Source organism: Gymnoscopelus braueri (assembly GCF_963280865.1).
Source record: "Gymnoscopelus braueri genome assembly, chromosome: 13".
Classification (NCBI taxonomy): domain Eukaryota; kingdom Metazoa; phylum Chordata; class Actinopteri; order Myctophiformes; family Myctophidae; genus Gymnoscopelus; species Gymnoscopelus braueri.
In genome coordinates this window covers 15549411-15566904 of record NC_137615.1, presented here as the reverse complement: position 1 = coordinate 15566904, position 17494 = coordinate 15549411, and the positions used below count along the sequence as shown (strand labels likewise).

At 42.8% G+C, this 17494-nt stretch overlaps 1 protein-coding gene across 2 annotated transcripts in view; it reads left to right on the top strand.

The window, feature by feature from the left end:
• Nucleotides 1–17494, top strand: part of LOC308097886 (BAR/IMD domain-containing adapter protein 2-like) — a 68679-nt gene that overhangs the window by 29824 nt on the left and 21361 nt on the right. For both annotated transcript variants that reach the window (XM_080445992.1, XM_080445993.1), the window contains exons 4-6: nucleotides 6880–6941; nucleotides 8993–9064; nucleotides 11998–12135. In XM_080445992.1, coding sequence (XP_080302118.1) covers nucleotides 6880–6941; nucleotides 8993–9064; nucleotides 11998–12135 — 272 coding nt within the window. The remainder of the gene's footprint in view (nucleotides 1–6879; nucleotides 6942–8992; nucleotides 9065–11997; nucleotides 12136–17494) is intronic.

Here is a 17494-nt window from a genome sequence, read left to right as displayed (position 1 = left end):
GTGCTGGTGAAAATTAAGTGAGAGGACGAGGGAGAGAGAGTTATTACATAGAGGAAATGGTGTTGGTAATAAGTGATAGAGAGTGACAGCTATATGTAACGGAACAGAGACTATTGTGCAACATAAGACTCAGGCGGCGGTGAAGTTTCACCCAGAAGGCTCCAGCTGAGCTCTTGATATGCTTAATAAGTGCCAATGGAAAAGAAAACACAGACTCATGCAGGTACCTGTTAAGGAATGGAGCTGCGTGCGTGCGTGCGTGTGTGCGTGCATGCGCGTGTGCGCGCGTGTGTGTAACACTGAGATTTCTGAATTTATCAAGCCATTTCAAGCTAGCAGAACACCAGGGTCACTGAAAACACTATGAAACATGCTGTACCTGAATAAGCATTAGGCCTGCATGTACAATTCATAGAGAACAGAAAAACATCTACTGTACTGTATATACACAGCCTATTGCAATCGCAATGTTTTAGAAGATTTGTGTCTTCTGCTGTCAACCTTTCCACCAGGTCTAATACACGCGTGTACGTACATACACACGCACGCACACACCCACTGTGCACTATACCCGGCTGTCAATGTTCTCCCTCTCAATTTGGCTCTTTCTTACTCTTGTCTCTCACGTCGGTTTGACTGCAGCACAATGTGTCTTCCTCTGTTCTCTCCGGTGACAAAGCAGTCAGTGTGCTTTGCAGCAAGGTCACTTACAGTACCGTGCAGTACATGTTCTGTATGCTGTTCAGAAGGAAGGAAAAGAGGTTTACCGAGTTTGTTTTGCGATGAGTCTTGTTTCACCTTCCTTAACGACATCACGTCTCATGGGTGCGATTTGCCGCATAGAACAATACATGGAATACAATACAAGTGTCACACAGGTGGCACAGTGATCGATGACCTACCTGGCTGAATGTAATGCAGTAAACCCCCATGTTTCAGACAGTCCAATGAACTTGGACTTGGTATTATTTGAAGGAAGTCATTCACACGATTCTCCTCTGGAGTCTACTGTACTGTTAACAACTGCATGGCCTAATACATCGAAGCCCTCTGTTAATTTATCCATTTGTAACTGAGAGTGTACTTTAATGTAACCAAATAACCAAATGGACCTGAAAGGGTCTTCTTCCTGTTTGAATTAGGAAGAAGATCTGGACAAGATCCACAGATAACCCTACGCTAAATCAAAATGGTAAAATTAACAGGAAGTTGAGACATTTTATTTGAACCAACCTGTATGGTAGAGTATATGTTAATATGGAGATGGTCTCCCTACTCTTCCACTCAGATGTGTAGACTCTGGTGTCAGGTAGGACACCTTTTGTACTGGTTAACAAGTAGTACCGCCATGAGCACCATATCTCCCCTGGTCAAGCAGGGATTGCCCCTTGTGTGAGTGGCAAAGATGTGGTTTCTCTGTCTCATGCAGGAGACTGGGGTTTGAATCCTGGGTAGGACTTTAAGTTACAGATTTGCAGCTTTTACATTAACTTAGCTTTGAAAAAAAAGGCAAATTAGCAGGATAGCCAAAGAGGTAGGTCAGATTTAGTCAATAAGAAAAAAATGGATGTACTGCATGTTTGAGGATGTGTGAGAGGGAGAGAGGGGACAGAGAGACCTTAGTTCTCATTAAAGATTAACTCTGTTTATTTGGTGTTGCTTGCGGTAAATGCTTTCAGCCACCCAGGCTCTCAGCTATTATCTGCATCTCGCACATTCTCTACCACACCATTATCTGTTCTTAAGCCTGTTTCCCTAGTGAATATAGAGGAAAGGACTGCCAGGTAGCCACGCACGCAAGCACGCACGCACGCACGCACGCACGCATGCACACAGAGTTGTAGTGCCAACTCCTCTATCCGCTTCCGAGCAGATGCTGAATGATGTAATGATGACTGATTGTGAGGGAAGAGATCTTTAAACTGTGTTTAAAGATCTGTGCTGTGTGGCGTAACGCCACACAGCACTTTTCAACCGTTGCCCCTCGCTTTGCAACCTCTCCCATAGCGACGACCCTGGCATTATCCTGCTTCCATGACAACCCGTAGTGAATGCGGTTTGACCTTCACCAATGATTCAGTGTCTCCCCATCCACGTCCACTTTCCCTGTCCATCTCTCTATGTCCCTCTCTCCCTCTCTAACTCCCTCTCGCTCTCTCTCGCTCGCACACGCTCTCTCTCTCTCACTCGTTTCTTTCTCTCGCTTGTCTCTCTCGACGCCACTGAAACATTTTTCGTTTTCTTTTTTTTTCCAAAGTGCTCAAACCAACATCGTGTTTGTCTCTACCTGTGTGGGTGTATCCGATGCCATCGTTACACAAGCATTGAATGCATCTGCAGGGGCTGATGTCATACTTCAGGGGGAGAGACTGAAGTTGAAGTTTCTGCGTTTCCGTGTTTCCTGTCCTGACTCAGTGTTTGTGGCTAATAGGCGTGTGCCTTCTTGTAGCAGAGCCGCAGGTGCAGATCAGCCTAAGCTCACCTAACCGAAACAGAACACTATTGTTCTCCCTCTGCCCTACGGGGTGGAGCCAGTGATGAGATTGGAAATATTGATACAATAATGACGGAGCATTCGAAGGTGGATTTACTGGTTTGTGTGTGTGTGTGTGTGTGTGTGTGGTCCAAATGTTTAAGTCATGGAAGGTATTTACTGTAGAGTAGTTTATTTTATTTGACATAAACTAATGTTTGGTTAGCCTACAGTAGGTATGTGGTTCTCACTTCATAAGGTCGTGAATTAGGAAGTGAATGAAAATCAACGCACATGTTCACGTGTGTCGGTGTCCAGAAAGACCACGCCTATCAACCAAGTCTGTCATGTATTTCATTGCTGTTGGGTGGAAACCTCTCAAGTCCAAAACCATTCCTTTTTATTATTATATAAAAAATTGTAATAGTCGATCTGCTGCCGATCTATAGCCGGTAAAGCTCAGAGCTTGTAGATATGCAAATTTTACTACTTTTGTGCGACACTCTTGTCTTGTATAATGAAGTAGGGCATTCATTTACAGCAAAACATAAAAAGATGAAATATGGAGATACAAGGTTTCTACCAGACAGCAACGATTTAGCATTTCACTGGTAGACATCCAGATATCCTTCAACAGAGCCTCTCGGGTTGCATACCTGTCTGCCTGGCACAGTCTCACGGCCTCGCCGTGTTGGTTGGTTCATAAAAAAAAACACTGGGGAATGTTACATAATCCAGTGAAATGTTCGACATGGTGCCTCTCGATACTTGATCGAATTAGTTTCTGTTACCACCACCAGCTGCCGAGGTTTGCAGTCGTCCAGCTTTCTGTTGTTGTTGAAGTTGCTATGGCAACTGTTTTGCAAAGTATTGGCAGTGCAGCAAAAGCGTATTTTTTTTTCTTCCCCCTGTTCACTGGCATCTCGTGTCCTGCAGTAATTAAAAATCAGATGACTGTCATAGATTCATTCATTTACTCATTCATTTTTGAGCAAACCTCATACTGCTTTGACCTGTTTCAACCCAAATGACGTGTGTGTGTGTGTGTGTGTGTGTGTGTGGGTGGGGGGGGTTTGTGTGTGAGACACAGACGGGGGGGAGGGGTATTGAGGGATGAGATGAGCTAATGAAGAGGTGAGATTTTGTGTGTGTGTCTCTATGAGGTCTGCTCATTCTGTTAATTGATCCAGCCAGTTCAAGCTGTTAGCAGAATGCCACAGCATCTAAGCCTGCAGGAGCAGTGATCAGGGATGAGTAGATCTGTAATCGGCTTAGCGTGCCTGGATGCGTTGGCCTCCCTCTGAATGACTCCAGATCAGCAGGGTTGCACAAAGACAACAAACAAACATCTCCTTAGCAACTACTTGAGGTCAGTGTTAATTTAACTCTGAGAGTGTGTGCAAATGTAACGGGTGCCTTTGGGTTATATTTACACACACTCTTCAGAGTTACAAAAGTTGCAGAGGTTACAAAAAGGAACACTATGAGGATATTACGGTGCGGAGCAGGCAGTGTCTGGTCTGTGATGGCATTAACCCATTCAATCCGGGAACACGTCTGTCATTTTAGATTTCTTTGGCTTTTCAAAAATGGCAGATATACAAGCTCATAGCGCGGCACAGAGTGCCACACTATGAGCTTGTAGATCTGCTGTTTTTGAAAAATCGTGAAAATGTGTGCAAATCTTTTGAATATATATTATTTTTTAAGCAAACACTTTTAACTCATCTTTGCCTCTGGGAGTCCCTGGAACAAAATATTGTATACAAATATTCGCTTTAGAAATATATATTCAAAGATTTGCACAAATATTCACGTTTTTTTTTCTCAAAAATAGCAGATCTACAAGCTCATAGAGCTGCACTCTGTGCCGCGCTATGAGCTTGTATATCTGCTATTTTGACAGAGATGCGTTCCGGGATTGAATGGGTTAAGCAGATGGGTCAGGTCGAGTGTCGCTTGAGGACCGTGGCTGATGGCTTTAGTTATGACAAGTACAATTGGTTATGGAAACACTGAACCGTATCAACATTCAATGATTAACACAGCGTTAAGTTAACAGAATCATTGAGCTGCCACATGTTTCAAGAGACAGTGATTAGATTGATTGACTGTGTGATCAAGGTTCATAGTTGTTTTGTTTGGAACTAGAAGAGGATCATACTGGTGGTCTGGGATTTTTTTGACCTTGTCCAAAGCATATGCCGAAATGTTTTAGATGTTGGATATGGAATAATTAAAACTTCTCTTGTCCAGGGACAGGGACTATTTCCGCCAGCAAGATTTTTTTCAAATCAGTCCATGCTTTCAACTGCATTGAAAATTGAATGCAACAAATAATATGATTTTGACAAACAATGGCAGCAGATTACTTTCACGTATCTCAAGCAAGTTTCAAGTCTCTTCAAGTTGACTTCAATGTTAAAATGAATGGAAACCAATCGCTTCTTTGGAAATACAAAGAAATTACAGCATGCTTTGGAGAATTGTTGGCAGCAGCAATAAAGTACACGTATACTGTACTTAAGTCATTCAGTCCCAATCAGTGCAGTCTAAACATGCAATGCCACCAGTATGATTCCTTTTAAATGGTGCAAGAAAATGCCAGAGCTTTTCAAGAGTTCCAAAGTGTGCTATTGATTTTATAAAACATTAAGCCAGTGATGCTCTCTCCTGATAAAAGAGCCAATCTACAAGCTCAGTACGACACCATCGTACAACAACTCACTACAAATGAAGCATAATGACTTACATTTTTATTTTCTGTCTGTCACAAGGGGATGGACGGCCAGGCTGCTTTGCTGCTCTTGTTGCTTTTTGTGTTGAGTTCAAGTCAGCGCTGGTGCACTTCAGCACCTCGGTGTCATCTGTATGTAGCAGCTTGCATTGTACACACTTTCTGTATATGGAGACCACTCCAAAGCCCCTTGTGCTGAGAGAACAAACTGAAAATCATAAGACTTACACCAAAGTTAATTAAGTTAAACCCTTTTTTTTTGGTTATGGAACAGGAAAGCATAGAAAAATGTTGATGTACGTTGACCTTACTATGATATTTGCCATAAATGTCCCTCGCTGCATGGGTCAGGCCTGAGTATTTGTTTGCATCAACATATACAGTATGTGTAGGTGTAATGATTAGATATTGATAAGATGCCATTTGTGATCATTCATTTGTGTGTTTTGCAGCTTAATCTTTTTATGACGCATTCAATTTGCGCCAAGTTCTAGATCACATAGAATGCACCCACCCAGCCATTTATAGTATATTGTGTAATACCAAACATAAAGGATATTGCAATAATTGCTATGGAAACCTCATGGCTTTCTATTTGTTATGTCCTTATTATGAGTTTTATGCAAAAGCTGGAAACAGTCACATGCAATCCATTAAAAAATGCTTCCAAAAGGTTCCAAAACATTTTTTTTTTAATTCAGGAAGGTGCCTGTTCATTTTGATTGATGAAAACAGGCTCATTAAAACTTAAGCAATCCAGTCTGACCTACTGACATACAGTACTGTGAGGACCCCCTCGAAAACGAGATGCTGCATCTCAAGGGGCTTTATCCTCCAGTGAAAATTCAAATAAATAAACGGACTGTATATTCTCTCACGGCACTAATATAATTAAATGACGCACTTACAGTCATAGCCACGATGCTATTCCATGTGCTAAAGGGGCTTTGGACCTTTGGGCTTTTGATCAGGGAAATCTGTATGTGTCTCATGTCTCTGTAGGTCTCTCACCGTCTCTCCACCAAGGTGTCTGTGTGTACTGTATGTGTCCTTCGCTCAATCTAGGTGTTTGTGTTCCTTTTCTTTACAATGCACTGCATATTCAGAAGAACCAGCATGTAGGTATAACAATGACACCCTTCCGCAAGCTGCATGACTCCCCCCTCCTTGGCTTTTTTTGTTTTGTTTTGGAGACCTTGCAATTTCTTTGATTTTTGTTTCCGTAAACAACATTGCTTGATCTTAAGAACAAATCACAGAAATCACTTCAGCTGATCTCAGCAGGGCATCAGTGCTGACATAACGCTTGAAGAATCATTATTCTGTAACCTGGACTGTTGAGAAGTTATTTCTCTTCCTCAGTACTTTGTTTGTGTTTTATTTTGCGTTATTACCTTTCTTCTGTCATTTCTTGTTAATGGTTCGGTCTCTGTTTTCTGTGCTTCTTGATGTTCCAAGAATAAAGTTCCATCATTTTCTTCATCGTCACAGTTACCTTACATTTGTCCTGTATATTTGTCTGTCTTGTGTTGCTGCATGGGCTCTGCACGCTAGGGTCTTTCTTTCTTTCTTTCTTTCCTTCTCGCTTTCTCTCTGCCCTAGTGATGCTCACATTCGTTCACTGCTGATCATGTCTTTCCTCCCTCTCTGTTGGTGTTTCTCTGTGTAGGGGACGTGTTGTTCCAGATGGCTGAAGTACACAGACAGATCCAAGTGCAGCTAGAGGAGATGGTATGTATTCCAAGCATCTATAGCTATACGACATGACACACATAATGTTGCACTCTAGTACACTGTTTCCAAAACAGTGGGTCGGGACCCATGTTTGGGTCGCTGACCAATTTTTATGGGTCGCGAGTAAATAGCCCCTTTTTCCGTTTCCTACATAAGATAAGATGGTTTCAAAAGTATTAAATAAATACAATAAAAAAATCTAATAATATCCATAAATATATATATTTTTTTAAATGTTTAAGAAGTAGTGGAAATAGCAGATCCACAAGCTTGCAACGCGGCGCGAAGCCTCGCGTTGTGAGCTTGTAGATCTGCTATTTTCTCTAGTTTGGGTCCCGGGCCAACGTCTAATTTCTCTTTTGGGTCTCGAGCTAAAAAGTTTGTGAGCCACTGCTCTAGTGCACTGGTTCTCAACTTTGGGTCCGGGGACCGCCAGCGGTCCAAATGGACCCTTGCTGGTCTGTAACTCTTGAGAGTGTACAATGGGTTATCGCTGGGACCCCAATCTACACTGTAAAATCCACAGTGTTAATTTAACTTTGTACAAATGGACCCGTTAGACCCGTAAGGGTCCATTTGGACCCTTGGTGGTTCCCGGACCGATGTTGAGAACCAATGCTTTAGTACACAAGGAGATGCAACACATGCGTAGCTCAGGCTATGCTAGCACAACTCTTGATTATGTGAAAATAGGCTAGACACATCAAGGTAGAATTGGCATTCTAAAGAGTACCAAATATCTCCTGATAACAGTATCACTCTGCCTTATTTACCATTAGATTATACCTGTAACCTAGCAACGGCCGGCAGCTGTCAGAAGCAAACGTAACGTCAGCCAGCCTTATTTTGTTACTGGGAGAAAATGAATCATAACAACTTTTGTCAAATCTAGTGAGACTCACTGTCAGGTCAAAAGAAGCAGCTGGTGTATACAGGAGAAAACGTGATAGTGTCTACGTGTGCCTCAAGGCCAAGTAGTAGGTGGGCGCTCGGGTGGCGCAGTGGTAAAGTCCCTGCCCACCACCACAGAGGTTGTGGGTTCAAAATCCACCGTGGTGCATCCGGCTTTGTCACAATTGGCCTGTGTTAGGGCGGGGAGGGTGATATTTGTCATTGCACGTACTCCTACGGGTTGGGGCGGCACCTGTCAGCAGGTGAGTGTTGGGCGGGAGGAGTAGGACGAAGGCCCAAGTCCTCCCAGTGGGGCTCCTCACTGACAGGTGAGTCAGTAGGGTGCAACAGCAGTGACAACACACAAATATGTGTGTGGGGAGGAATTAATTGGCATAACTACTAAATTGGGGAGAAACGGGGGTAAAACAATTATTGGCTACTCTACATTTTTTGGGGGGAAAAAATAAAAAGATAGACAGAGACAGGCGCAAATAAAATAAAAGTAGTAGTAGGGTTGGCAGTGAAAGGGGCCGTGGCGTGTACTGTACATGGGGGGGAATTGACATAATGACTAAATTGGGGAGAAAAGGGGGGAAAATTGTTTGTCAAATCTATTGACTTTGGACATATTCATTTGATAAAATCTTTCATGGCAATGAACCTAAAACCGACTAGCCAGCCTGCACCAACAACTATCCCAAATGGCCCCATCAGTTGTTAATCCCATTTAGGAATGAGGACGTGATGAAAGGAATGCTAAGGTTGTGTCATAGTTGTGTGCTTACTCTAAGCACTGTACAGTGTGCACCACTGTTATATCCACTGTGACATGTTATATCCACTACTATTACCCTATTACTGGTGAACGATTGTGCATTGTACATTATACTTATGCCTACTGTATATTTATATCTATTACCCACTCATTCCAAGTTCGTATTGGCCAGGCCAGACTTAAATATATTATCTTTAATTATTGTTGCCTTACTATTTCTTATGCATCTCTCTACTCTGACCTGTATCTGTGTTTCATGCCTACTGCGGTGCCGCTGTGACACCTGGAGTTCCCTTGGGATCAATAGAGGTCTATCTATCCGTCTATCTATCTATCTATCTATACTGAACTGCCTACTGTGCCACTTTCCCCTCCCCAGCTGAAGTCCTTTCACAACGAGCTGCTGTCTGAACTAGAGAAGAAGGTGGATCTGGATGCACGTTATCTGACTGTGAGTATCTAATTGCCTGTTTACATCCACCGGGTCCCCACCCACACGCACAGGCCCCCGGGACAGCCCCCCGCAACCAATAACTCGCAATGAGCATGTCGTTGTATTATGGAAATCCGTATAGTGTGGCGTGTTGCATAGGATGGTAATGGATGTGGAACTGCGTTCTAAACACTTGGATGTTACGCAACCGAGTCTGACTCTCTGAGGCAATTAAGGAATGTCTCTGTGAAAAGAAAGGCTTTGATATGGCATCTCTGCAGAGTGGGCTGAGATTTATTTTTTCATCTTCGGCGCCACCATTAAAGGCCGGATGATTACAACACAACCTTTTTTGGTGTGTGTGTGTGCGTGTGTGTGTATTACTATGCATGTGGGGACCAAAAATCCCCACAAGGATAATAAGAGGATATTAAAAGAGTCAGGTTGGGGTTAGGATTAGGCATTTAGGAGTTCGGTTTAGGGTGAGGGGTTAGGGCTAAAAATGCTGCACAAAAATGACATTTATTTTACGAAAAAATTGCTTTTGATGTACCCACGAGGATATAAGTGTGTGTGTGTGTGTGCGCGCGCATGTGCATTCGCATGTGTGCCATTCACGAGTGCAACCAAATCGGCAGAACAGAATGTTCGTGTTGTGCGTTTCTGCAAATCAAGGATGCATTGAATGTTTCTGAACCAATATGGACCATGTCTACTCCCTGTGTTTATTGTATTGCTGTTGTTAGCAGCCTTGTGGAACATGCCACACCAACATTTCCCTACTTGTACTGTACCTGTATAAGTGAGCGACAATTAAACCCCTCTTGATTCCTGACGTTTTGGTGTAGGGTTACAGGTCAGGTTTTGGGTTACGGGGTTAAGGGTAGTTTACACATGGGACATGCGTTGTGTCGACGTAATCCGCATTTCGTCATTGTCAACAAAGTATCTAGAAATGTTCATACGAAACGTTTTTTTTTTCTGAAACATTGAGACTCAACGTATCCCTGGTTTGCAGGAACGCACAATGCCAACATTTTTCTTCTGGCGACCAGGCTGGTGTGTGATATCTTTAGAACGAGTGGGCTGCAGGCTGCAGCGTGGAGCAGCACTGCGGTGCATTGGTTTGGGGGTGGGATGGTGCCATCTTACTGTAGTTGTGTATGCTTGAAAAGATCACATTGGGAGCCGTTTGATTTTTATTTAATTTTATGCCACATGCTGCGCATGAACAGAATTGCTTTCAAAGTGAAATGGATAAAGGCATTGATATACTTCTGAAAATAGCAGATCTACATGCTCACAGCAACACATGAGCGTATACTGTAGCTATTTCCGGTGCATAACACCAGTGCGCAAGTAAATATAAATCACCCTTAAGTTAGCCATGACTAGTAGTACATTTTTGAGTGATTGAAGTTAGAGGTTTATACAGAATTGTCTGTTATTGCTCTACTTGCATCATCCATATTGTTTTCGTTTTCAGCCCTTAAGTTTTCACAGATAACAGCCTTCTGATGTTATTTGCTGCAGACCATGTTCTGGGAAATGTTACAAAAGCAAGGTCATAGGATGCCTATTGCGATGCCAGATTTGGCTAATTTTCTGCCAACATTGATCCGAGATCAGGAAAGGGTTGATCCCTTCTTTAATCCATCAGCCAATTATTCTGTTGAACAGGCATCTTACCCACAACATTAGTTTCTGGCAAGTGTCAACTGTTACATGGATTTTCCCCTCAGTCTGATCTCACGGTATTAACATCTATTGCTTTGAATAAAATTTCAAAACAATCGTATCAGCAATAATGGCAAGCATTTTGCTTCGTGAATTATTCATATGCATTGTGTAATTCGGTCTCTGAAGACACAAGGGACAACCGTCTTCTGCTGTAGACAATGGTGTACAATACATCTCTCACTCTCTCTCTCTCTCTCTGTCTCTCCTTCTCTGTCCCCCTCTCTCTCTCTCTGTCTCTCACAATCAATCTCCAAATTCTCTTGCCTTTTATCTCCTGACCTGGTGACCCGAAACAATGACTTACCCACGGTTTTCCAACTCGTCTCAATCATTCACAGTTGGGGGGATGGCACAGCCTTGAAACGCTGAGTTGCCAAAATGGCCTCAGTCCACATAAGTTACCAATGAAGAGGGGCATTTCTCATACATCACCGTTTAGAGGCAAAGGTCACATTCAACCAGTGTACCCAAGTTCATCTGAGGGCCAGACAGGTCGTGACCACAATTAATCACTCATTAATGTGGCTGTGGCGTCGAATTTGGCTTTCTGATTGAGGGCCGTGAAGTGAACACGCGGTCTGACAAACCGGTCGAAAGGCTCTTGTGTTTAATTAAAGGGAACACGGCAGCTCATTTGCGCTTGGTGCTAAGGATATTGGCTTGTTCTGTTAGTGTTTCATGACCCTGCAAACTAAACTCTTAACTTTTCACAAGATCTAAATTGCATAGCAGATTGACACGATTGCTTCTGCTTAATTGAAGACTGAATGACTATTCTCCACCATGGTTGTCTGCATACAGTAGATGGCATAGTTTAACCTAGACATTTTAAAAGTCTTGCTGTGCATGTCCCTCGTGGCCCTGTGAGGGTAATCATTTAACAAACAGTTTACGGCTCGATAATTTACTCAACAGTGAATGAAAGTTAAATGTAAAACGTTAAACAGTTAACATAACATAATTGTCTACGATTGGGAGGAGCGAACCCACCCAAGTAGTTTTGTCTAACATGTCAAATCCAGCTCAACCTCACCATTATTATCCCTATCATTATCTTCATTCACAAAGCGTGCCAGACCCTCAATATCTCCTGTGACCGCATCTCCAACAATTCCCCCTGGCTTTAATTGTCTTTTATTTATTTTTTTTACTCTTTTGGTTCTGTGGGAGATCTAGCCATGTGCTCATGTGCTCTCTATCGCCCCCCGCAGGCTGCTTTGAAGAAGTACCAGGTGGAACACAAGACCAAAGGGGAGAGTCTGGAGAAATGCCAGGCTGAGCTGAAGAAGCTACGCAGGAAGAGCCAGGGAAGCAAGAACCCCTCCAAGTATGGAGAGAAAGAAATGCAGGTGAGTCACTGCAGGAGGGCCTGAGCTCTGCCCAACTGTTTGTTTGCATTTAAACTATTAAACCTCTTAAACCCTATACACTTTGTTGACCAGGGTCCCCCAGGGGTCTATAATTGGCCCCCCTCCTTTTTTCCCTCTACACTGAATCTCTTTGCTGAAAATAGCCGATCTACAAGCTCACAACGCGTCACATTTCAAGGTGTTGTGAGCTTGTGGATCGGCTGTTTTTGCCCTAAATACGTTTTCGTAGGACAAATGGCGAAAAAAACTTATCTACAGGAACATAGCCAATCATTTTCACCTATGATGACATGCCCAAAATAGGGACGCCGGGTTGAAAGTGGTATAACGTTTGCACCTCCAAGGCATGATTGGCCTGACCCTGGACTATAGTGTACTCCAGTATTCCTATGATGCAGTCATCTGAACCAGCTCCATGTCTCTCAAATCGGCCGTCTATTCTGTAATTATACTGTATGTCTGTGTTTGTGTTCCCTCTGCCAAAGCACACCCTTGCCAAACACAAAAATACAAGGCAAGAGTAGAGAGCTGATTGTTTGGAGAGGCTGCTTGAAAAGCCTCATTCAAGCATACAGTACATAACGTACAAGCATTTTACCATTACCGTCTCATCCCAAGCATTCTGCAGAGTGACAATGTACAGAAATGGCAAAATGAGAAACGAATCAATTAAAAGATATGGGCTCTGCAGAAGGCCCAATATGCCATCAGCCTTAATAGGAGAATCTGCGCATGTGGGCAACTATTGGAAAGTGGACAGTTTTGAATCGCACTGGGAAATAATGAGCTCACTCTTCATGAAAAAAACAGATAGCAGATTGCAGAGTGCACAAAACGGCAAGAACGGGGGTGGACGCAACATGTGACCTGAGTGGGAATTCTAAATAGCAGAGGCTTGGTATGAGCTGCAGTGAACATCCGACCAGATCTTGAGCATGCATAAACAAATACAGCAACACTCTGCATTGTTGGGGACGCTACTTGGAACGTTTTGCAAGCCGCCGGTTACGTCACACTGGACGAAGTTGATCTATAGCCAAAGTGCTTTCAGGATAAATAGTTTAGCAAATAAAGCTACTTACAAGTAGGTAGAACTGTGAACGGACTATGCTGTGCACAGCTTGAGTTGCATTGTCTGGGCATGCCTTCTCAGTGGTCAGGATGAAAGAAAAAAGCAGCCTTTCTTTCTTTGCTTTTATGGCTCTAACATTGTTGGTAGACTTAACTACACCAAAAAGGGCAAGACAAGTAATGACACTATTTAAATTGCAGTGCAAATGTTTATTTAGTTGAACTGCTAGCATGGTACTGCAAAATGTAGTTACTAGTTTAATTACATTAACCCATTAAGACCTGAGGCGATTCTTTAAAATGTTTTCTAAATCCTAACAGTTTTTTGAAAAAAATAGATTTTTTTTTTTCAATATTTAAAAAAAATAGCAGATCTACAAGCTTGTATATCTGTTATTTTTGAATAGCCAAAGCGATCTAAAGTGACACAGATGCGTTCCAGGTCTTAATGGGTTAATGACATGTACCACTGATGGTCTGTATACATTTTTAATACATTGTGCCACTTGTAACGGCAACGACACCAGCGCGCAACTAAGTGTAAATCAGGCATAACTCTAATACCTAAACCAAACTTCTAAATGTCTAATCCTAAACCTAACCTGAATCTTTTTCTAATTGTAAACATATCTTTTTACAACCATAAAGCAACGTCTATTTCTCATATTCTACCATACTTGTGGGAACACTTGGTCCTCACATGTATAGTAATAAACACACACACACACACACACACACACACACACACACACACACACACACACACACACACACACACACACACACACACACACACACACAGGCAGCTTTTTTCTGCTTTATTGACACTGACAGTGAGCAGAGAGAGGAAATGCAGGAGAGAGGGCATGACATGCAGCAAAGGTTCGATTCAAACCTGGGCCTGAGTCTCATGTATACTCATGTATACTCACTGTTGCTTGCCGATAGGACATGTTGTTAGCTTGAAAATCTGTTATTTTCGTCAAGCGATGGCGTGTAAAAACCAATAAGCCCAATGTTATACTTCATCACACAGTGGTGTCGTGTGGCAAAAGTAGCAGATCTAGAAGCTCACATTGCGACATGTTGCGAGCTTGTAGATCTGTTATGTACGTATGTACTGTTATGTGTGTATATCCTATAATAAAATTGGCTTAAGGGAATATGTGTGACAGCAATATATGTGTGTGTGTATATTGCTGTCAGTGCAAAACGTAGCACACAAACAGCCTGAAGCGCCATCCCTGGCCTGCCAGTGGCTGCTGCTCCTGCATTGGGATGCGTCAGGGGGGAAGGCTGGAGGCGCACAGCTCCACTGAGCTAACAGGCCAGGGCTTGCGGGGTAATTACTGAGCCAGTGTTGGTCTGGTTGTGAGGTGTGGCCAACCATGACAGCGGCATTCTAGGAGAATCGATACTCGGGCCAGAAACGTTGCTCCTGCTGCCGTTCAGGGATTCCGCGTTTTCCGGAGTTCACTGAGCGTGAAAACCCACCTCCTCGTCCGGCTACAGCAAAATAAGAGGGCAAGTCCCAAGGCTCTCATTACAAGCGCACGTACACACACAGGCGAGTGTGTATGCCTTAGCATTTCAGATTGATCTGACCCCCGTGTCGTGCCGTATTTGTTCCACCGTGCCAGGGGACATGCATTATAAACTGCATTATAAACTGTCATTTTCATGGCTCATAGTTGGTAGAGCAGCCAGCAAGCCCGGTGGTGGAAAAAAAGTACACCACTAGGGGACCTCCTAAATCTATGGATTTTACACCCGCGGCTTATAGTCCAGTGCGGCTTATATATGTACAAATCATTCAATTTAGCTGCTGCGGCTTATATTCAGGTGCGGCTTATAGTGCAAAAATTACGGTACTCAAGTACTGCACTTGAGTAAATGTACTTAGTTGAGGTGCTTTTACTTTACACATTTTTTGATACTTTATACTTCTATTCCAACAATACATCTCAGAGACAAATATTGTACTCTTTACTTTACTACTATTAGTTGACAGTTTTAGTTACTTTGTAGATTTAGATTATTGATACGAAAACATACATTAATAAATTAGGCCCTTCGGCTATTTGAAAATAGCTAACCTAAAAACTTGCAACGCGTCGCATCTAGCTTGTAGAGCTGCAATCTTTTAAAAGGTTTGACATTTTCTTTTTTTATTGGAGTACTTTTACTATGGTACTCTAAGTAATGTATATTTTGATGGCAATACCTTTGCACTTTTACTCAAGTAAAATATTTAATACAGGCTTTTTACTTGTGACATGGCATTTTTTATCTTGTACTTTTTCCACCACTGCCAGCAGCCCTACATTTCTGCGGAGGGGTGCTTTCCAGTGTATTGGAGTGAGTAATCTCTTCCCACAGAGAAGAGAGGAACAGGACTAATGTGGCATGTTGCTGCAGGTAGCCGTCTGCCTGGAGACTGTTTCAGGCGTTAGACGACCACACCTCTCTGAAGTTTCACATAATGTGACATTAACCAAAGGGTTTGACGAAGAACACAGCAAAAGCAGTAATCATTGGATGAACGTCATACCGAATCTAATAAACAAACAAAAAATAACCTCTATAAACATTTAAACTTTATTTAAGTACCACAACAAATATAACCACAAAAATACCACTTAAAGGGATAGTTCACCCCAAAAACTACTTTTTTTCTATCGAATAGTTACCCCATGAAAACAAAAATTCATGGATATTGCTTTGTTTTTGTCGCATTCCTAAGACAATAATTTGATGACCAGCGGACCGGTAGGCAGCGGTTCCGGTTGGAGGCGCAAAGGAGACTATTTGGTCTCCAGCGCTGGTCTGCTTTGGCTCTTTAACTATACACTATACACAGTATAACATATTGGGTCCTTATTGCACAGAGAGACTGACCCAATTGACAGACCCCGGACTCATAACACACGCCCTGTTCTGATGGAGATGAAAGGCAGAAAGCAATCTCTGTTCTCATTGTGAGTCTGCTCACTTTTACTGATCATATCACAAACCACGGGCGGGCAAGACGAAAATTATACCCATTTTCAATTGTACCACATGCAGGCATTCTAGTGATTGCCAATTCATAGTATTTGATCACAGAAATCTTGGTGGCAAACAGCAGGTCTACCTATCTTAATCTACCTACCTTTATTGATCCCATGAGGGAAATTCAGATGTCGTGGCAGTACCGCAGTTGGATATACAGAAAAAAAGAGATACAACTAATAATTAAATAAGAAATGGTGTGGCATTGCACCATATTGTGGGAAAACGCATCATGAGAATGCAAATGACTATCTCTCGATGACAGCACTCCAAACTATCACTTTATTTACCTTAGTATACAGAGTAGCCTAGCAACGGCCACCAGTACTAAGCAGTGCACTGATATTAACCACTCTGCTACTGGGCAAGAATGAATTACAATGACTTCAAACTAATTGGTTTTTATACCATTTTCAAGGACAATGAACCTAAATGGATGTCCAGCCTTGCACCTAAAAATACCACAAATGGGCCGAATCAACAGTTTATCCCACTTACAAAACAGGATGCACTACTAAGGGGAATAGAATATAGGGACAATTTTTCTTCATGGAATAAACTTCAGTAATAAGCTGAAGTATTAAAATTAGCCGCAGTCAGAACTTTGATGGCAGGGGCGAGGCAGAACATATACAGTGTATATATCATGTCATTTGCACATGAACGCACGCTCAAGGATTGCTTGTGTTTGTATCTGGCGGAGGTGGCCATAGAGATATATGAGAAATCCCCCCTGACTCTGTCATGTCGGCAGATAAGACACCCCGGGATCTCAGTTTTTATCTGTTCTCTTTTCATTAAAAAGTAAAGAATGTCTGAGCTCAGGCTGACGGCAGACGCAGATGGGGAGTGTGACAGCTCTCCTCATTTCATCTCTCTCTCTCTCTCTCTCTCTGCCTCTGCCTCTCTCTGCCTCTTCCCCCCATACAGCCCCGCTCACTCTTCCCTTCAGCATCTCTCTTCCCCTTACCCTCGTTTCCCTCCTGCTATCTCATCTCACTCTCTCTACACACCTCTCAGCATGTGGTGCGAAGCCCCTTGCCAAAAATCCTAACTACCTCATTATGTGGTTCAGTCAAGTGGACCGAGGCGCCGCGGGGAGGGGCCTAGTCCAGATAAACGCCTCACCACGGCACAGGTTTCTGGATGGAGAGAGAGAGTAACAACAGACGACGACCTAGCTCTCACTGTATTGGATATGAGAGGGAGAGAGTGG